Source organism: Lactuca serriola, chromosome 8 (assembly GCF_051521515.1).
Source record: "Lactuca serriola cultivar US96UC23 chromosome 8, Lser_US96UC23_V15, whole genome shotgun sequence".
NCBI lineage: Eukaryota > Viridiplantae > Streptophyta > Magnoliopsida > Asterales > Asteraceae > Lactuca > Lactuca serriola.
The window spans coordinates 278208092-278231288 of record NC_136415.1 but is presented as its reverse complement, the minus strand read 5'-3'; the positions used below and the strand labels follow the sequence as shown (position 1 = coordinate 278231288).

The window sequence follows — 23197 nt, the reverse complement described above, 5'->3', positions numbered from 1 at the left end:
TGAACATACCTAAGAATCCTCATCTTACAGGCATCTTAGATTCTGCAAGACTCTCCCCGATTCGGGTATGGATCCTTTTCTTTAAGTAGTACGGGCCCAATACTACCTTCCACACCTATCCATACCTTCCTCAAGATTCATCCCAAATCCTCCAAGTCACCTTCTCACACTAATACTCCAAGCACTCGCTAAACAGCACAGCAAAACCCACTGAAGCATTTCTTAGGCTTTCCTAGGTTCCCGACCTCACACTGCCATCATCTACTAAAGAAATCCCAATAATTTCAACTAACTATATCATGAATACAGTCACATGCAACTGGGAAATCGGGTAAAATCCGTCACTCAGAGTTATTTAACCCTTGTCACATGTGACCTAACATATTCAATCAGTAGCTGACTCACATCAATTAAGAGCCCCACAAAGCATAAAGCAAGAAACATTCATGCAGTAACCCTCTAATCCATAGAATAATCAAGAACATCCCTTCTCATATACCATAACTCATGCGCTCCATCCTCACTTCCTAGAAGAGCACTAAACATAACGTAACTAGCCGGCTGACCATACTTAACTCCTCCTACCACCATTGCCACACGACCCTCTATTGGTTCTAGATAACAATCAGATGAATACAATCACATGTTGCACGACTTAAACAATCTTAGAATAAAAGATTCAATCCTATAACGGTTAGAATAAGATAAGAGTTGCAGCGGGACCAAATCCCTTACCCTAACATCATTTAACCTATATAGCATGCGACTTAGCGTATTTAGTCAATAGTCAGTTCACACGCGAAAGACTCATACAACAATCAATCAAGTATTCCATAAGATATTAAGCATCATATATCAGGCAATCCTATCATACATGTGACAACCCGAAAATTGTATCTTGTACATCCATTCAATTCAATCAAAGTCAGACTTGTTTCTACTATCTTTTAGCATTGTTTAGGGTCTGTTTGAGTGTTCTAAGCCTAGTACATTCAAGGATTGAGTGTTAGGAAGTATCTACTAGATTTCATTGTGCAACATCCAACCTGGAAAACTCCAACACTTAGAGTTTACGGCCATAAACTAGAGCTTACGGCCGTAAGCTCTTGTCTAGCCGTGAACTCCTTCCATAAGTATGATATTCCTTCATTTTTCTTCATTTCTTACAATTCCAAGTCAAGAATACTCATTTCTCTCTCAAGTATCATCAAGAACACTTCCTTTTCTCGAAAAAAATTTAAGTCATTCTTTCTATATTAGTTGATATCCTTTTTAATCTAGTAAACCACCATGATTTCATCCATGAATTCATCTCTTTTTGGGGTTAGATATTCAAGAACACCAAGAACACACACTAGTTCTTTGGGCCGTGAACACCCCTTCAAGCTTCCAAATCGTAAGTATCCTTTCCATATACTAGTTATCCATTAGAAGCTCTTGAAATACGTCCAAGAATCAACCATTTTAGCTTGAACATCAAGAGTTTACTTCCATAAATTCTCCCTTCGCCGTAAACCCTTCTCAAGAACATCTTTGGTCGTAAACCCTAGCTATTACATGTGTTGGACGTAAACATCTTTGGCCGTAAACACCCATGGTCATAAACACCTTGGCCGTGAACACATCTAGGTCGTAAACACACTCATGTGTGGCTATGAACACCTTTAGTACAATCATATGTGATTGTAACACTTCATTTCAAGTGTTTCCTAGTCCCTAAGGTGGTTCCCTGTCATGATTAGTTGTAATATACACTAATTGTATACATATATGTGTCATTATATGCTTAATAGGATCCGTTTCTGCTCGAGACTTCACTTCACACTTAGCATCCTATATATCGATCTTAGATTCGAATCACTCACTACAGGTGAGTTCATACCCCTAACTTATTTTCTAAATGATTTTAAATGCTTTTATGGGGGGGGGGGGAATACAAGTAGAAAACATTATACTTATTGTATCAATCACATGTGATTAATAACTATCAAACAAGTGGATTTCTTATACTTCAAAACTGTGTTATCAAACAAAATATTTCAAAATATTTTATTGCCTCACATCAAGTCATCTATAACCATTCAAATTGTTAAAACTCTTTTATATGCTAAACTCTTTATCAAACTCTTTTAAACTTATATATTGCCAAAGTCATGTCTATATAGATATAGTTATATAAATAAGGTTGAAAGGGATTAGGACTGACAACTCACTTTATTTCCTGTTCCTTGTTTAGTTGTGGACTTAGGGTATCAGTTGTTTGTCCGAGTGTCATTTGGATCTTAGTTATATATTATGTATATGTGTATAGATATAAAAGTTCTTACATCAGTCCAACACCTTTGGGTAGCAAAGGTGTACAATCATGCTCAATTATTCAAATAACATTACTATTAAACTATAATATGTATAGTTTAGAGTATTAATACTCACGATTTCTAGTACAATGAAACATATAAGAGTTAGTTCATACATGAGTCAGTTCAAACATACTATAACGAGAAATAGAAATAACATACTATAATGAGAAAATAGAAAGAACATACTATAATGAGAAACAGGGAGGAACATGCTATACAATAGAACAGAGAGAACATACAATACACTAGAACGAAGAGAACATACATTATAAATACAATAATACTATAACATTAATATGAGCCACTACTTCATGGCATGGCAATATACTAGTGTGTCACGTTTTGTAACTAGGACATAATAAAAGTATTGTGATTGTTGAACATCACAAGTGGGCTTGGGGATGTATGGTCAGTTCTGGGAATGACATAGCCTGATCAACTATGTTGGTTCAAGAAGTGATTAGCATATGCTCGAGAATGGTTGTGATGTGGCAACATGTCTAAAACCTTACCAACACTACTACAATGAGAACATTAGAACAAAACAATAAACCTAAAATTCTATGTGTATTTTGTGTTACTATAATTACTTAATTGAGAACTAAAAGGGTCTTTACTAATAGGTCAATAGTTTCTAAGTGGATGCGCTAATGTTATATGTGACTAAGGTGTCATAGACTTAGAATCTGTGATCTTTGCTTTACTTCCTGTTCCTTGTTTGGTTGTGGATTTGGAGTTAAGGTTACTTATTCGAAGGTCTATCATGTTTTGGTTTCATATAACTGGTATGCACTATGCAAGTATTGAAGTAACTAGTAAGGATAATCTTATAATTATCTTAAGTAGTACGCCTATTTCTATAAGATTCTTATACCCATCTTCTCGTGTAGATATCATGGATGGATTCCATCCACATGGCGGCCCGTACTTCCCAAACCAAGGCAATGCTGGATGGCTTGAAGCAGAGCCAGAAGATGAGCATCCAATCCCTTTGGATGATCACCTCGCAGAAGGCGTTTCGGATGGTTCTGGCTCCGAACCGGAAGTCAACAACTTACCACAAGATGCTCAAATCCCGAACCTTAACCCCCGATCAGCATTTCAAGGTCCCACACCCTTGTGGGCGACAAACTTGAACCGATGGAGTCATGAACAGGGTCAACCACTACCCTTCAACAGAGATCTAAGCTTCTATAATTTAAGCGAGGGAGGCTCAGCGAAAAGAATCCTGCCTATTCTGGTCCGCATGATTGCTCGTAATGATGAGCAGGGTAGAGTGGCCATCGACTCAGTCATGGAAATTGATGCCAATTCAGGCGTTAACACGGTCCGCATTGTCCCTCTCGAAGAAGCTATGGAAAGGACTAGGAGAGCCAATGAGGCTCTGCAGTGGGGACTAGCTGCATCCCAAGCTGAAGTCAGGGAACTTCGAGCTCGGCAGACAATGACTGAAAAGCGCATGAGAGACATGGAGCGCCGTCTGTCAGAATTTCCTGTCTATGTGAAGACTTTGATATAACTTAGTCTATGTAAAAACTCTAGTTTAATTTCCTATCTATGTGAAGACTTTGAATCTGTTAACTCTTGTTAGGTCGTAGCTCTGTCACAATTTTCCTATCTTGGCATGATGTAAGACCTACTTCTAGGTCATTTTCCCAAACTTGTTACATCTGTAATACCAGTATTATTGACAGATATCTAATCTCAGGGAAATTATTATCCAAGTGCTTTCATCTTTCTAGTACCAGATCTACATTCAATCATACTTCCATTATGTTGTTGGGCTATGAAGAGTTAGTCCATGAGTCACTCACATCAATATCTCTATTGAATTCTTACCAATATCTTAATCTTTCTGATCTTATAGCTACAAGATGCCTCCGTATCGATCAACGAGATGCACTACTCCAATAACTCTGAATCAAACTCCAACACCTCCTCCTCCATACAACCCAACAACTATCCATGCTGTTGTGAATGCGGCTGTTACTGCAGCTTTAGCACAATTCACCACTACCGGTACTAGTAGGAGTGGGACGTATGTGCCTCCCACTATTGTCGAAGCTCCATTACGCGCTAGGGAGTGCTCGTACAAGGACTTCACTAACTGCAAACCTAGGGCCTTCAATGAAACTAGAGGAATCATTGCCCTCTCGCAATGGTTTGAGAAGACGGAATCGATCTTTGAGATCTGTTCCTGTCCGGAAGGGAGCAAGGTAAAATTTGCTGCCTGCACCTTTGCGGACCGAGCTCTGACATGGTGGAATAGCCATGTCAAGTCATTATCTCTTATAGTGGAAAATGCTATATGCTGGGAAGCTCTTAAGGAGCTCATGATCGAAGAATACTGCCCGATGGTCGAAGTTCAGAAGCTGGAGCAGGAGCTCTGGAGCCTAACGATGAAGGGCTCCGACATAGTTTCTTACACTGCCAGATTCAGCGATCTGGTAGCACTATGTTCGGGAATGGTCCCTTCTGAAGCAAAGAAGGTGGAGAGGTATATATGGGGCTGGTGCATCCATTTCAAGGGAATGTACTCGCTTCAAACCCCGCTACCTTCGATAGTGCCAAGCGATTGACACAATAACTCATTGACCATGGGGTATGTACCCCGTCAACAACAACAACCTTAACAATCTCGGAACCCTCCAAACCCGCTGATAACAACCAGAAGTTCTGGGATGAAAAGAAGAAGTAGAACGCTTCACAGAAAGCTGCCAAGAAGCAGCAGGTCGTGGCAGATCAGGCTGCGATAGCACTTGCCACTGCTGCTCAGGTAAAGCAGTACGCGGGGAGTTTGCCGAAGTGCAACAAATGCAACTTCCACCATAATAGAGATTTCCGGGAAATGCAGTGTTCTAACTGCAACAGGAAGGGGCACACTGCCCGTTTCTGCAAATCTCCAGCAAGGCCAATCAACCAAGTCCCCGACGCTGGTGTAGGCCAGGCTTGCTATAGTTGTGGCAAGGTGGGCCACTACAAAAGGAACTGCCCGAAGGCAGGGAATGTTGGTGGAGTGGGAAGAGTTTGGCTATAGGCCACGAGGAAGCAGTTGACAACCCCACAGTGGTCACTGGTACGTTTCTCCTCGATAACTCTTATGCATGCATTCTGTTTGATAGTGGAGCGGAGAGGAGTTTTGTGAACCAAAAATTTGCTCATTTACTTAAGCAAAAATCACGAACACTTAAAGAACCGTTCACTGTAGAAATGGCTAACGGAAAGACTAAGAGCACTATCAGTACATACATAGGATGTACTCTAACTCTAGATAGCCATTCATTTTCGATCGACCTCATTCCGGTCTCAATTAAAAGTTTCGACGTCATTATCAACATGGATTGGTTGAGTCTGCGTCGCGCCGACATCATGTGTTATGAAAAGGTTGTTCGCCTTAATCTGCCGTCTGGTGAAACTCTAGTATTCTACGACGATAAACCTGACACGAGCCTTCGTATCATCTCAAGTATTCAAGCTTAGAAGTACTTGCGTAAGGAATATCGCACATTCCTTGTTCACGTTGTCGATATGAGCCAAGAAGCGAAAGACCTGAAGAAAATTCCAGTAGTACGCGACTTTCCCGACATCTTTCCAGAAGAACTACCAGGGTTACCTCCGTAACGACAAGTCGAGTTCAGAATCGACTTAGTTCCAGGGGCTACCCAAGTAGCCAAATCGCCTTATCGGATAGCACCTGCGGAGATGCAAGAACTGTCCAGTCAACTTAATGAATTGCTCAGCAAGGGCTTTATTAGACCAAGCTTATCTCCCTGGGGAGCACCGGTCTAGTTCTTCAAGAAGAAAGACGGATTGTTTTGTATGTGCATCGACTACAAAGAACTAAACAAGCTTACCGTTAAGAATCGTTGCCCTCTGCCTCGCATAGACGATTTGTTCGACCAACTGCATGGGGCGAATTACTTTTCAAAGATAGATCTGAGATCCGGGTATCACCAGTTACGAGTGCTTGAGGAGGATGTTCCGAAGACAGCCTTCCGAACTCCTTACAGACACTATGAGTTCGTAGTGATGCCATTCGGATTGACTAATGCGCGCACAATATTCATGGATTTAATGAATCGGGTACCCCGTCCTTACTTGGATTAGTTCGTCATTGTCTTCATTGATGACATACTTATCTACTCTTGTAGTAAGGAAGAACATAGTAAGCATCTATGTTAAATCTTGGAAACATTACGATCAGAGAAGCTCTACGCGAAGTTCTCTAAATGCGAGTTTTGGATTCGAAGATTTGAATTCCTGGGTCACGTTGTTAGTGTAGAGGGAATTCATGTGGACCCTTCCAAAATCAAAGCCATTGAGAACTGGTCAGCACCGAAGACGCCTACAGAAATTCGTCAATTTCTAGGCCTCTCTGGCTACTATCGCAGATTCATTCAGAACTTCTTGCAGATTGTGCAACCTCTTAGGTCTTTGACGTAGAAGGGCGTGGCCTTTGACTGGGAAGAGAAGCAAGAGAAAGAGTTTCAAATGTTGAAGCAAGCCTTATGCACCGCACCGATACTATCCCTCCCAGTAGGAATAGAAAACTTTGTAATCTATTGCGATGCATCCAATCAAGGGCTCGGCTGTGTTCTGATGCAACGAGGTAAGGTCATCGCCTATGCCACACGAGAGCTAAAGACACACGAGGCCAACTACACCACAAACGATATTGAGTTAGGAGTAGTTGTGTTTGCTCTAAAGATCTGGAGACACTACCTATATGGTACGTAAAGCACTATCTTTAACGACCACAAAAGCTTACAACACATATTTGACCACAAGGAGCTCAACATGAGACAACGACAATGGGTCGAGCTACTCAGTGATTACGAATGCGAAATTCGTTATCATCCCGGCAAGGCCAACGTAGTAGCTGACGCCCTGAGTCGGAAAGAATAGTCTGGTCGTAGAGTCAAATCGTTGACTATGACTATCCATTCACACTTGTCCTCACAAATTAAGGAGGCTCAGCTCAAAGCTTTGAAACTTAAAAATGTAACGAGTGAATTCCTGAGAGGGATGGATAAGAATTTGGAAGTCAAGGGTGGCGGAGCCTTATATTTCATGGATTGGATTTGGAGACCGAAACACGGTGGTTTTAGAGACATGGTCATGACCGAGGCGCACAACACTCGTTATTCCGTCCACCCCGGTTGAGATAAGATGTATCTGGATCTTAAAAAGTCATATTGGTGGCCTGACATGAAAGCACGAATTGCTACCTTCGTGAGTAAATGTCTTACTTGCGCAAAGGTTAAAGTCGAATGCCAAAAACCATCTGGTCTACTTCAACAACCGGAGATACCTAAATGGAAGTGGGAACGGATCACGATGGACTTCATAACCAAGTTGCCTAATACTACGGGTGGTCTCGATAGCATTTGGGTTATCGTAGACAGGTTATCCAAGTCCGCACACTTCCTTCCTATCAAAGAAACTGACAAGATGTAGAAGCTCACCAGAACATACATTATAGATATAGTACGGTTGCACGGTATTCCCATATCCATTTTCTCTGATAGAGATAGTAGATTCACTTCGAGGTTCTGGCAGTCGCTACAAATCTCCCTAGGAACTAGGCTAGACATGAGTACAGCCAACCATCCTCAAACTGATGGACAAAGTGATAGGACTATCCAAACACTGGTAGATATGTTACGATCCTGTGTGATAGACTTTGGAAAGACATGGGATAGTTATGTACCCCTTGTCGACTTCTCCTATAACAATAGTTATCCCTCGAGCATAAAGGCTGCTCCATTTGAAGTCCTCTATGGCCGAAAGTGCAGATCCCCTCTATGCTGGGCTGAGGTGGGTGACACTCAGTTAGCTAAAGGACACGTTCCTTACAGCACTCTCACAGGTCCGGAAATCATTCGGGAAACGACAGAGAAGATCGATCAAATTCGTGAACGATTGAAAGCATCTAGACACCGACAAAAAAGCTACGCAGACAAGAGAAGAAAACCTTTGGAATTCCAGGTTGGCGACCATGTTTTATTGAAGGTCTCACCCTAGAAGGGCTTGATACGCTTTGGAAAGCGTGGAAAGCTAAATCCAAGATACGTAGGGCCTTTCGAGATTCTTGCTAGAATTGGCCCTGTAGCTTACAAAGTCAAACTACCTTACGAACTTAGTAACGCACACCCTACTTTCCACGTTTCGAACTTGAGAGCCTCAACTTCGTGGAAGAACCAGTAGAGATCATAGACCGAGAGGTCAAGCAAACGAAGCAAAGCCGTATCCCGATAGTGAAGGTTCGCTAGAATGCTAAGTGGGGACATGAATTCACTTGAGAGCGCGAGGATCAAATGAAACTGAAATATCCTCATCTTTTTACTTAGTTATTTGTAATTACTTAAATCTAATTTCTGGACGAAATTCTCTCTAATGGGGGGATGATGTGACAACCCGAAATTTCCCTCTTGAACAGCGATTCAATTCAATCAAAGTCAGACTTGTTTCTGCTATCATTTAGCATTGTTTAGGGTCTGTTTGAGTGATCTAAGCCTAGTACATTCAAGGATTGAGTGTTAGGAAGTATCTACTAGAGTTCATTGTGCAGTATCCAAGCCGGAAAACTCCAACACTTGGAGTTTACGGCCGCAAACTAGAGCTTACGGCCATAAGCTCTTGTCTAGCCGTGAACTCCTTCCATAAGTATGGTATTCCTTCATTTTTCTTCATTCCATACAACTCCAAGTCAAGAACATTCATTTGTCTCTAAAGTATCATCAAGAACACTTTCTTTTCTCGAAAAATTTGTAAGTGATTGTTTCTATATTAGTTGATATCCTTCTTGATCTAGTAAAACCCAATGATTTCATCCGTGAATTCATCTCTTTTTCGGGTTAGATCTTCAAGAACACCAAGAACACACATTAGTTTATTGGGTCGTGAACACCCCTTCAAGCTTCCAAATTGTAAGTATCCTTTCCGTATACTAGTTATCCATTAGAAGCTCTTGAAATATGTCCAAGAACACACACTAGTTTATTGGGCCATGAACACCCCTTCAAGCTTCCAAATCGTAAGTATTCTTTCCATATACTCCCTCCGTCCCAAAATAATAGTCCACAGACAAAAAACACACAGTTTAAGAAAACATTAATTACCATTAACTTTATTAAATGAAATGACAATCTTACCCTTCTGTTGCATTTAATTCTATGGTAGTTGCATTTAATTTTATGGTAATTTAACTAATAATGAGGGGTATTATGGTAAAAGACATATTTATTTTTAGAAGTAGACAATTATTTTGGGACAAACCAAAAAGGAAACATGGACTATCAATATGGGACGGAGGGAGGACTAGTTATCCATTAGAAGCTCTTGAAATATGTCCAAGAATCAACCATTTTAGCTTAAACATCAAGAGTTTACGACCATAAATTCTCCCTTGGCCGTAAACCCTTCTCAAGGACATCTTTGGCCGTAAACCCTTCTCAAGAAAATCTTTGTCCGTAAACCCTTTCCAATAACATCTTTGGCCATAAACCCTATCTATTTCTTGTTTTGGCCATAAACACCCATGGTTGTAAACACCTTGGCCGTGAACACATCTAGGCAGTAAACACACTCATGTGTGGCCGTAAACACCTTTAGTACAATCATATGTGATTGTAACACTTCATTTAAAGTGTTTCCTAGTCCCTAAGGTGGTTCCCTATCATGATTAGCTATTATATACACTAATTATATACATATAATGTGTCATTCTATGCTTAATAGGATTTGTTTGTGCTCGAGACTTCACTTGACACTTAGCATCCTATATCGATCTTACATTCGAATCACCCACTACAGGTGAGTTCGTACCCCTAACTTATCTTTTAAATGATTTTAAATGCTTTTAGGGGGGGGGGGGGGGAATACAAGTAGAAAACATTATAGTTATTGTATCAATCACATGTGATTAATAACTATCAAACAAGCGGATTTCTTATACTTCAAAACAGTGTTATCAAACAAACTATTTCAAAATATTTTATTGCCTGGCATCAAGTCATATATAACCATTCAAATGGTTAAAACTCTTTTATATGCTAAACTCTTTATAAACTCTTTTAGACGTATATATTGTCAAAATCATGTCTATATAGATATAGTTATATAAATCAGGTTGAAAGGGCTTAAAACTGATAGCTCACTTTATTTCCTGTTCCTTGTTTAGTTGTGTACTTAGGGTATCAGTTGTTTGTCCGAGTGACATTTGGATCTTAGTTATATATTATGTATATGTGTATAGATATAAAAGATCTTACATCAGTTCAACACCTTTGGGTAGCAAAGGTGTACAATCATGCTCAATTATTCAAACAACATTACTATTAAACTATAATAGGTATAGTTTAGAGTATTACTACTCACTATTTCTAGTACAATGAAACATACAAGAGTCAGTTCAAACATACTATAACAAGAAATAGAAAGAACATACTAGAATGAGAAATAGAAAGAACATGCTATAATGAGAAACAGGGAGGAACATACTATACACTACAACAGAGAAAACATACAATACACTAGAACAAAAAGAGCATACAATACAAATACAAGAATACTATAACATTAATATGAGCCACTACTTCGTGGCATGGAAATATACTGATGTGTCACGTTTTGTAACTAGGATAGAACAAAAGTATTTTGATTGTTGAACATCACAAGTGGGCTCGTGGATGTATGGTCAGTTCTGGGAATGACATAGCCTGATCAACTATGTTCGTCCGAGAAGTGATTAGCATATGCCCGAGAATGGTTGTGATGTGGCAACAAGTCTATAAACTTAGCAACACTACTACAATGAGAACATTAGAACAGAACAATCAACCAAAAATACTATAGGAGTATTTTGTGTTACTATAATTACTTAATTGAGAACTAAAAAGATCTTTACTAATAGGTTAGTAGTTGCTAAGTGGATACGCTAAGGTTATATGTGACTAAGGTGTCATAGACTTAGAATCTGTGATCTTTGCTTTACTTCTTATTCCTTGTTTGGTTGTGGATTTGTAGTTAGGGTTACTTATTCGAAGGTCTATCCTGTTTTGGTTTCATATAACTGGTATGCACTATGCAAGTATTGAAGTAACTGGTAAGGATCATCTTATAATTATCTTAAGTAGTACGTCCATTTGTATAAGATTCTTATACTCCTCTTCTCGCGTAGATATCATGGCTGGATTCCGTCCACACGGTGACCCATACTTTCCAAACCAAGGCAATGTTGGATGGCTTGAAGCAGAGCCAAAAGATGAGCATCAAATCCCTTTGGATGATCACCTCGCAGAAGGATTTTCGGATGGTTCTGACTCCGAACCGGAAGTCAATAAGCTACCCCAAGATGCTCAAATCATGAACCTTAACCCTCGACCAGCATTTCAAGGTCCCACACACTTGTGGGCGACAAACTTGAACCGATGGAGTCATGAACAGGTTCAACTATTACCCTTCAACGGAGATCGAAGCTTCAATAATTTGAGCAAGGGAGGCTAAGCGGACAAAGTCCTGACTATTATGGTCCGCAGGATTGCTCGTAATGATGAGTAGGGTAGAGCGGCCATCGACTGAGTCATGGAAATTGATGCCAATTTGGGCGTTAACACGGTCCGCATTATCCATCTCAAAGAAACTATGGAAAGGACTAGGAGAGCCAATGAGGCTCTGCAGTGAGGACTAGCTGCATCCCAAGCTGAAGTTAGGGAACTTCGAGCTCGGCAGGCAATGACTGAAAGGCGCATGAGAGACACGGAGTGCCGTCTGTCGGAATCAAGGACTCATTCTAGTGGTTCTCGTCGTAGATAGAGCCTACTCAACTTTCTTTTTTGGATATAACTTAGTCTACGTAAAAACTCTAGTTTAATTTCCAATCTATTTGAAGACTTTGAATATGTTAAGTCTTGTTAGGACGTAGCTCTATTAAAATTTTCCTATCTTGGTCTGATGTAAGACCTACTTCTAGGTCATTTTCCCAAACTTATTACATCTATAATACTAGTATTACTAACAGATATCTAATCTCAGGGAAATTATTATCCAATTGCTTTCATCTTTCTAGTACTAGATCTACATTCAATCATACTTCCATTGTATTGTTGGGCTATGAAGAGTTAGTCCATGAGTCACTAACGTCAATCTCTCTATTGAATTCTTACCAAAATCGTCATCTTTGTGATCTTATAGCTACAAGATGCCTCCATGTCGATCAACGAGATGCACTACTCCAATAACTCCGAATCAAACTCCAAAACCTCCTCCTCCAAACAACCCAAAATGTCACACCACCAAACCAAGGATGACGAAAACGTCTGGGGGTGGAGGACTTCATGTATAGTGTCACAACAACGAGTATAATAGTGCTCAAAGTAAATACAACCATCATAAATATAACTGAAAAAGTCACATCATAGTAAGTTTACATGTTTCAAAATCAATTACATTATGATGAAAAAATGAACTGTTTGACGATTTATCGTCCCATCCTCAAAATGATGTTGGTTTTCCTGTTTCACTGATTTCCGGAGAATACAAGTAGTTTTGAAAAAGTGTCAACAATTAAGTTGGTGAGTTCATAAGAGTTTTATTTGAGAAAGAAACCGTTTTCCTTGTAAAAGTGACAAAGTATGTTTCCAGAAAATCCAATATTTTCTTCATTATGTATGAAATGAATGCTTCTATGTTATGCGATAATGGATCCTAGAAAGACCCATAGATTCCTTCTATAATCACTCAGCGTATATAAGTAATATAAAAAATTAAGTTAAATAAACCGTTGAATATAATGGGTCTTCCCTAGGTCCACAACCAAATAAGGAACATGAGATAAGGCAGGCCCACCAATTCTAAGTCGATTGTTACTAGATTCTTATATAACTCTAGCATATACATTTAGCAATTATAGCTGAACCCTAACAATTCTAGATGAAATGTAGTTTTAATAGAAATATGTTTCCAAAGAAAACTCAATATTTTCTTAATTAAGTGTGAAATGAATGCTTCTATGTTATGTGATAATGAACCGTAGAAATACCCATAGGTTCCTTCTATAATCACTCAACGTATATAAGTTATATAAAAATCAAGTTAAATAAACCGTTGAATATAATGGGTCTGCCCTAGGTCCATGTAACGCCCCGGGTTTTCTCGGTACGTTTGGTTATTTTAATTTAATTATCCTTGTAACCTTGGGTTAATTTATTTAACCAATGTCTGATTTCTTATGTTATTGGACTCTTTTGATCATCTTGTAAACTCCTTTTATTGAAGTCCATGGGCTATGGGCCTATTTGCAAAGTCCATCTAGTTAATACTACTTAATGTGTAAATTGAATCATTTGGAACACACACAAGGAAAACACTCTAAACCCTCCCTCTCTCTCAAAAATCGTCCCTCTCTCTCTCTTTGGGATCAAGAGCAGCCAAGGGGCTGTTTGGAGCTTAATTCTTGTTCATTTCCAGCCTTGATTCGTATTGGTATGAACCTCCTTATCCTTTCTTACGACTTGATTCATAACCTTGTTCTAGTTTTATGATTTCATCTTCACCTCTTCTCCTTCTTATTTTATTGTAATTGTATGTTATACATCATCTCAAGATCCTATCTTCACCCCATATATGGTGGATGATGGATCTAGGGGATTACATGTGGCAAAAGATCATGGAAACCCTAAAAGGGAGAATGATGATTTTATGTGCTTATGTTTATTTTCATGTTGATTATTATTACATCCTTGTGGCTAAATGAAATCCTAATGATCCCTAACCCTTTTTAGTACCACCATTATCATGGGGACTGAATTGGGATGATGAACACATCTTAAAATGTGTTTCAAAAGGAGAAGGATGGATAAGCCAAAAAGGAATCACGGGTGGCTACGATTCTGTTTTCCATCAGATCTGTAGTCATTTTGTAAAAATCATATCTGGAGATCTAGAACTCAAACGGACCCCAAACCAGTTCCAAAAGCTCACGAATTGAGTTGTCTAACTTTATTAAGAAGGCCAACCTCACTGATAAGGGCTTTATCTATGTGAAAGAACGACATCTTAGCTGTTAGGTCTGATCCGGGTCTGTTCTGATATGTCATTTTGTTTTCATCATTTCTAAGGCTTGGAAAAGGATCCAGAGTGATTCCAAGTTTCTATATGTTCCTTATATTATTAATTTAAGATCTGGAGAATATGGGGTGTTATTTCCAATTATAAATTGGTTATAATGGATCCACACTCCAGGTCAGTGGGCAGTCACCAGCTTTTGCTAGTGCTGTGATTGTCCAGAATGTGAATTTTATATCTGGAGTTTGAGAGATGTTTTTCATTCAATTCCAACTCTGAGACTTTCACTTGTATGTCCTTTACTTCTCTTAATTTTCTTTTGGACTAATTCTACTCACAAGTTGGGTACAATTGGCCAACATCACTTGACTGTATTGTTGGAGACAGAAGTGATACACCATTTTGTAAAATTCATATTTAATTCATCTTTTGGAGTTAGAATGAGTTCTTTATAGTTGTGGAATCCAGAGCAATCATAGTTTCCTATAAAATTTAGTTAAAGCTATGTTTTTGTTTTAGATTTTGGAGTAAATCCGTTTTGAACAGCAGGTCTGTTTTAGAGACCTTGCTGTGATTACTCTTTTCTCAACTCATAGCTTTGTTACTTCTCCTTTCTAACCTTTAGTCCTTCTTAGGTGAGGCTTTGAAGTTTTCTCAAGCTTGGTAGCATTATTTGATTGTTAGCCATCCTTAATACTCACTCAATGTGAGTTCTCTCACACCGTTGTATTGATGATTGTGTTTGCTTGTTAGCTCGTGTGTGATTATTTGAATTTATTATAAAAGCATGCTATATAAGTATTGTTTTAATTCGTACATGTGCACTGTATGTAACTAATTATGGATATGGGGACACCACCAAAGGATACGGATTTACCGGTGCGGTGGGTAGGTAAGATCACCAACGTAATACTCTTCGTGAGGTGCGGTGATTAGGGCCAAATGATACGGGATCTTCCCGGTGCGGTTCAAACCTACAAGTCCTTCTCGTAATATAGACATTGATTCGTTCTTTGCCTTTATCATTATAATTGGAAAATGGATTAGGGCTAGTAAATATGAATGTTAGTACAATGTTTGTGTTTGAATTCACTAAGCTTCGTGCTTACGTTTTTCCCTTATAACTATTCAGGTGTTAAGATTAAAGAGGCTAAGGCTTGACATGGAGCATCGGGACATCGCTACTAGTTATTTTGTTGGGACCTTATTATTATTATTACTTCCGCACTTATTTTATATGATTATTAAGTTGATGGATTATGTTATGACTATTTCAGTTGTTTTAATTTAATTTAAGATGGGTTTTAAAAGTTTAAAATTTTTGCAAAAAAAATTGGGTGTCACAAGTTGGTATCAGAGCCACAGTTTGAGGGAACTAGGCATTCTTGTGGATGTTCTAGACTCAAATTTGAGGCTCTATAAGAGTTTATTTTCTTTTTAAAATATTTTTCAAACTTTCTGAAGACTAGTAGTGAAAGATGTCGCGGTGTACCAGTCAGCCAGCCAAGTAAGCCTTATTTCTTATGTTAAATGTTTATGTTAAATTGTTGACTATGAATTGGATTCTACTAGCCTTAAAATATTAGATTACACACTTAGTTAGTGTTAACATGTGAGAGAGTTGTAAAATTAACGGATAGAGCGAACTGGAAATTTTGAAACTAGACGCGAATGCGAAATTGGAACTTGTGTGGAAGGTAGTAGAAGGGCCCCTACTATTTGAAACATCGGTGCCGGTTTCGAGTCGGGGCAAGGTTGAAAAATTTTCGGCAAGCCGAGTGTTTTGTCTTCCTAGAAATATCTAGGCTGAATTGTTTCTAAGATTTTCCTTCTTCTGTGGATACCAATGGCTCCGCCTGCTCGACTTAATCAGCTCCAAATGGAGCAAGTTAGGGATATTGTCGTTGAGGAATTCAATAACGGTTTCAACGAACTAATCCCGGGTGTGACCAACGACATAATCAACCAATTCGGTGCTCTTCTGGATGAGCGCCTCGCGGCTATTCCCGGGGAAGCGTTACTGTCTCTACCTGTTCAGGATTCGGCATACTACTTCGAGAAGTTCAACAAGTGTAGTTCTCCTCCTTTGGAATGGTGAATCCGACCCAGTTGCTACTAAGCCCTAGGTGTCAGATGTTGAGGGCGCCTTCATGACTATTGGGTGTCCGGACCAGTACAAAGTTGTGATCGCCATGAATCAGCTGCGAAAAAGGGGAAAGACATGGTGGAACACCATCACCGCTCTATTAAACGAGGAAGAAGTGAGGGCCATGTCTTGGGCCCAATTTGTGGAGAGGTTCGACGCACAATATGTGCCCAAGGTGGAGCAGCAGCGGATGCAGCAAGAGTTCATGGCCTTACAGCAGACTACTGAATCCGTTAGTGACCTGAACGCCAAGTTCTTGGAGATGCTATCTTTTTGCCCCTCGTTTGCTGGGAACACGGCCTGGTTAGTCAGCCGGTACACGACCATCCTACGTATCGAGATTCGGGAATTCGTTAGCATGCAGGAGTTCTCGACTTTATCTGCGATCATGAATGTAGCGAGGAGGAGGGAAATCGAGTTGTAGACCCAGTCCAAGAGGAAGGCCAATGACACCTCTTCCAAGACATCCAGAGATGCCCAGAAAACGCAAAAGCAGGGTAGTAAGTCAAGGTATGAGTATAGGACGTCTTCAGGGCAAGAAAAATATGTTGATATGCTACAACTGCAAAAAGCCAGGGCATCATTGGAAGAATTGTAGGGATCCCCCTGCGAGTGCAGTACCTCATATTACTTCTGCAGTTCCCGTCTGCTATCACTGCAACGAGACGGGACACAAGAAGCCTGAATGCCCGAAGTTGAAGACTGGTAAAGGAGACAGGGGTACAAATCCTGCAATTGCATCATCCTCTAAGGGAACCACTATGGTGACACGAGGTGGTGCTCACCAGATGACTGTGGAGGAGCCGGTGATTACAACGACAGTGGCAGACACTTATTTGCTAGATTCCAAGCCCGATGTTGTTATGTTTGATAGCGGTACTACCCATTCTTTTGTATCTCACACGTTTATTAATCGTTTGGGGCGTAGTATCGGAAAATTGGCTCACCCAATGGTTGTCGATGTTGTCGACAACCGCACTATTTATGTCACTGATGTTTATCGAGGTTACACTCTCGAGTTTTCTGGAGTTGAATTCCCCATTGATCTTATCCCTATTGCGATGCGAGAGCTCTGCGTTATCGTAGGCATGGATTGGCTTGATGCGTTTGATGCGGAAATCCACTGTCGTAAGAAGCAAGTTCGTGTTCGAAACCCTAGAGGTGGAGAACTTATTATTCAGGGGGACATTCCCCGCCTGGCTATGGCTTCTTGCTCTTCTGCTATAGCACTAGACGACGTTCCTATCGTTTCTGACTTCAGCGATGTCTTTCCGGAGGAACTCCCTGGCTTTCCACCTATTCGGCAAGTGGAGTTTCGCATTGATTTGGTTCCAGGTGCGACTCCGGTAGCGAAATCTCCTTACCGCTTGGCACCACCTGAAATGAAAGAGCTCCAAGATCAACTTCAAGAACTAAGTGATAAAGGGTTTATACGGCTAAGCTGCTCTCCTTGGGGTGCTCCTATTCTCTTTGTGAAGAAGAAAGATGGATCCTAGCGAATGTGTATTGATTATAGGGAGCTAAACAAGCGCACGATAAAGAATAGGTACCCGTTGGCACGTATTGACGATCTTTTCGATCAGCTTCAGGGAGCATCTTGGTTTTCCAAGATTGATTTACGTTACGGTTACCATCAGATGTGGGTTCGTGAAGAAGACATTGAGAAAACAGCATTCCGTACTCACCCTCTGACATTGAGAAAACGGTATTAAGGTCGATCAAGCCAAGGTTAATGCGGCTAAACAATGGAAGATTCCAAAAACACCTTTTGAAATTCGCTGTTTCTTGGGTTTAGCCGGTTATTACCGGAGGTTCATTGAAAATTTCTCTAAAATCGCCTTACCACTCACCCGATTGACCAAGAAATCAATGAATTTCGTTTGGGGCCCGGAGCAGCAGCTGGCGTTTGATGAGCTAAGGAAACGATTGTGTGATGCTCCGATTTTGGCCTTACCTGATGGGGTTGAGGATATGGTGGTTTACTGTGATGCATCGCTTCAAGGTCTTGGTGCCGTGTTAATGCAACGAGATAGGGTGATAGCCTATGCCTCCCGACAGCTGAAACCCCACGAACGAAACTACCCCACTCATGATTTGGAGCTTGGGGCTATTGTTTTCGCTCTTAAGATTTGGAGACACTATCTCTACGGAGTGAAGTTTATCATATACACTGACCATAAGAGTCTAAAATATTTGTTCGAGCAGCGGGATTTGAATATGAGGCAGATCCGAGGGTTGGATGTGGTAAAAGATTATGATTGTGAAATTCACTACCACCCCGGTAAAGCTAATGTGGTAGCCGATGCTCTCAGTCGTAAACAATCTGCCGAACCGATTCGAGCTAAGTGTCTCCGGATCACGATGGTGTCGTCTTTGTTAGATCTAATCCGGGACGCCCAAAAGACGGCAATACTGGAGGAAAACATCAGGCATGAGAAGATTGGGAAAGAGTTGCCTAAGATGGAACGAGACGGGCGGGGTTTGCTGACTCGCTACGGTAGGGTTTAGGTCCCATATACCGGGGGAAATCGGAAAACCCTAATGGATGAGTCTCATAAGTCAAAATTTTCTATCCATCCTGGTGCTACTAAAATGTATCGGGACCTTCATGAGGCTTACTGGTGGCATGGAATGAAGAATGATGTGGCTCGATTTGTGGAAGAATGTATGACCTGTCGGAAGGTAAAGGCGGAACACCAGAAACCGCATGGGAAGTTGCAACCATTGGAGATTCCTGAATGGAAATGGGAGCATCTAACCATGGACTTCATTACAAAACTTCCTAGAACTGCCCGAGGATCAGATACGATATGGGTGATTTTTGATTGTTTGACTAAGAGTACTCACTTTCTAGCTATAAAGGAGAGCTCATCGGCGGAGAAATTAGCCGAGATCTTTGTTCGGGAGATTGTCTCATTACATGGGGTGCCCGTTTCTATCGTCTCCGATCGAGACACCCGATTTACTTCTCGGTTCTGGAGGAAGTTTCAAGAGGAATTGGGCAGACGATTACATTTTAGTACCGCCTTCCATCCGCAGACAGACGGGCAGAGTGAGCGGACGATTCAGACCTTGGAGGACATGCTTAGGGCGTGTGCGATTGATTTTGGGGGTAGTTGGGATGACCATCTACATCTAGCTGAGTTTTCTTATAACAACAGCTATCACTCGAGCATTAAAATGCCTCCGTATGAAGCCTTGTACGGGAGGAAGTGCAGGACGCCCGTTTGTTGGGGCGAGGTTGGGCAGAGGGTACTTGGGAGTACCGATATCGTGCTACAGACTACGGAGAAAATCCAAGTGATTCGGGATCATTTGGTCACAGCGAGCAGTCGTCAGAAAAGTTATGCCGACAAAAGACGCTCCAATCTTGAGTTCCAGGTGGGAGATTATGTGTTGCTTAAAGTTTCCCCCTGGAAAGGTGTGATTCGATTTCGGAAGCGGGGAAAGCTCGGACCCCGATTCATTGGACCCTACAAGGTCATAGCTCGTGTGGGGAAGGTGGCTTACCGTTTAGAGCTTCCTGACGAGCTTAGTCTAATTCATAATACGTTCCACGTGTCTCAGTTACGAAAATGCATTGTTGATGAGACCGCTGTGATACCACTGGAGGACATACAAATTGACGAGCGTCTCAATTATGTTGAGAAACCAATCGCTATTTTAGAACGAAAGACGAAAGCTCTTCGCAACAAGACTATAAACATGGTTAAAGTGCAGTGGCAACATAGGAAGGGTTCGGAATGGACTTGGGAACCAGAATGCGAGATGCGGGCTCATTATCCGGATCTGTTTCTAGGTGTTGACTTCGAGGACGAAGTCCGTTCTTAGTGGGGGAGAGTTGTAACGCCCCGGGTTTTCTCGGTACGTTTGGTTATTTTAATTTAATTATCCTTGTAACCTTGGGTTAATTTATTTAACCAATGTCTGATTTCTTATGTTATTGAACTCTTTTGATCATCTTGTAAACTCCTTTTATTGAAGTCCATGGGCTATGGGCCTATTTGCAAAGTCCATCTAGTTAATAGTACTTAATGTGTAAATTGAATCATTTGGAACACACACAAGGAAAACACTCTAAACCCTCCCTCTCTCTCAAAAATCGTCTCTCTCTCTCTCTCTTTGGGATCAAGAGCAGCCAAGGGGCTGTTTGGAGCTTAATTCTTGTTCATTTCCAGCCTTGATTCGTATTGGTATGAACCTCCTTATCCTTTCTTACGACTTGATTCATAACCTTGTTCTAGTTTTATGATTTCATCTTCACCTCTTCTCCTTCTTATTTTATTGTAATTGTATGTTATACATCATCTCAAGATCCTATCTTCACCCCATATATGGTGGATGATGGATCTAGGGGATTACATGTGGCAAAAGATCATGGAAACCCTAAAAGGGAGAATGATGATTTTATGTGCTTATGTTTATTTTCATGTTGATTATTATTACATCCTTGTGGCTAAATGAAATCCTAATGATCCCTAACCCTTTTTAGTACCACCATTATCATGGGGACTGAATTGGGATGATGAACACATCTTAAAATGTGTTTCAAAAGGAGAAGGATGGATAAGCCAAAAAGGAATCACGGGTGGCTACGATTCTGTTTTCCATCAGATCTGTAGTCATTTTGTAAAAATCATATCTGGAGATCTAGAACTCAAACGGACCCCAAACCAGTTCCAAAAGCTCACGAATTGAGTTGTCTAACTTTATTAAGAAGGCCAACCTCACTGATAAGGGCTTTATCTATGTGAAAGAACGACATCTTAGCTGTTAGGTCTGATCCGGGTCTGTTCTGATATGTCATTTTGTTTTCATCATTTCTAAGGCTTGGAAAAGGATCCAGAGTGATTCCAAGTTTCTATATGTTCCTTATATTATTAATTTAAGATCTGGAGAATATGGGGTGTTATTTCCAATTATAAATTGGTTATAATGGATCCACACTCCAGGTCAGTGGGCAGTCACCAGCTTTTGCTAGTGCTGTGATTGTCCAGAATGTGAATTTTATATCTGGAGTTTGAGAGATGTTTTTCATTCAATTCCAACTCTGAGACTTTCACTTGTATGTCCTTTACTTCTCTTAATTTTCTTTTGGACTAATTCTACTCACAAGTTGGGTAGAATTGGCCAACATCACTTGACTGTATTGTTGGAGACAGAAGTGATACACCATTTTGTAAAATTCATATTTAATTCATCTTTTGGAGTTAGAATGAGTTCTTTATAGTTGTGGAATCCAGAGCAATCATAGTTTCCTATAAAATTTAGTTAAAGCTATGTTTTTGTTTTAGATTTTGGAGTAAATCCGTTTTGAACAGCAGGTCTGTTTTAGAGACCTTGCTGTGATTACTCTTTTCTCAACTCATAGCTTTGTTACTTCTCCTTTCTAACCTTTAGTCCTTCTTAGGTGAGGTTTTGAAGTTTTCTCAAGCTTGGTAGCACTATTTGATTGTTAGCCATCCTTAATACTCACTCAAGGTGAGTTCTCTCACACCGTTGTATTGATGATTGTGTTTGCTTGTTAGCTCGTGTGTGATTATTTGAATTTATTATAAAAGCATGCTATATAAGTATTGTTTTAATTCGTACATGTGCACTGTATGTAACTAATTATGGATATGGGGACACCACCAAAGGATACGGATTTACCGGTGCGGTGGGTAGGTAAGATCACCAACGTAATACTCTTCGTGAGGTGCGGTGATTAGGGTCAAATGATACGGGATCTTCCCGGTGCGGTTCAAACCTACAAGTCCTTCTCGTAATATAGACATTGATTCGTTCTTTGCCTTTATCATTATAATTGGAAAATGGATTAGGGCTAGTAAATATGAATGTTAGTACAATGTTTGTGTTTGAATTCACTAAGCTTCGTGCTTACGTTTTTCCCTTATAACTTTTCAGGTGTTAAGATTAAAGAGGCTAAGGCTTGACATGGAGCATCGGGACATCGCTACTAGTTATTTTGTTGGGACCTTATTATTATTATTACTTCCGCACTTATTTTATATGATTATTAAGTTGATGGATTATGTTATGACTATTTCAGTTGTTTTAATTTAATTTAAGATGGGTTTTAAAAGTTTAAAATTTTTGCAAAAAAAATTGGGTGTCACAGTCCACAACCAAACAAGGAACAGGAGATAAGGCATGCCCACAAATTCTATGTCGATTATGACTAGATTCTTATATAACTCTAGCATATACACTTAGCAATTAGAGTTGAAACCTAACAATTCTAGATGAAATTGTAGTTTTAATAGAAATATGTTTCCAAAGGAAAATCCAATATTTTCCTTATCAAAGTTAGGTAGTCCTATATCCCAAGACCGAAAGTAAACAAGTATTTTCCATACTTAAAGATATAAAAGTGATTTTAAATCGGCATAAAACCCTTTTTGATATGAAAGGGTACAAGTATTTTTCCATACTTAAAGTAATTTTTGTGAGTTAAATCGACATAACTCGCTAATTTAAAAGTAGAACCCGTAAATCTTATGATTTGTTAATACCACATGTGAGCTATTATAACCATGCTAGACTCAGATGACATCGTAATACGACGTTCTTCAGGCGTCGCCGTTAAATGACACTTGTCACCTCAGACCTGCCGGTCTAGCTG

The 23197-nt window shown here is 40.0% G+C and overlaps 2 protein-coding genes across 2 annotated transcripts; both read left to right on the top strand.

Moving 5' to 3' along the window:
* Positions 1-16576: 16576 nt before the first annotated feature.
* On the top strand, positions 16577-16996 carry LOC145068118 (uncharacterized). The gene has a single exon (XM_079015101.1). It carries the CDS (start codon positions 16577-16579, stop codon positions 16994-16996), a length of 420 nt encoding a protein of 139 aa, XP_078871227.1.
* Positions 16997-17117: 121 nt separating this feature from the next.
* Positions 17118-18264, top strand: LOC145068117 (uncharacterized). The gene is made up of 2 exons (XM_079015100.1): positions 17118-17998; positions 18210-18264. The coding sequence occupies exons 1-2, from the start codon at positions 17118-17120 to the stop codon at positions 18262-18264; spliced, it is 936 nt and encodes a 311-aa protein (XP_078871226.1).
* Positions 18265-23197: the final 4933 nt, after the last annotated feature.

Excerpts from the sequence above, each read along its gene's own strand:
- LOC145068117 (XM_079015100.1), top strand. The coding sequence starts at position 17,118 with ATGTTGATATGCTACAACTGCAAAAAGCCAGGGCATCATTGGAAGAAT. Across the intron at positions 17,999-18,209 it reads CAAGAACTAAGTGATAAAGG|ATGTGGGTTCGTGAAGAAGA; the intron begins GTTTATACGGCT and ends GGTTACCATCAG.
- LOC145068118 (XM_079015101.1), top strand. The coding sequence starts at position 16,577 with ATGACTATTGGGTGTCCGGACCAGTACAAAGTTGTGATCGCCATGAAT.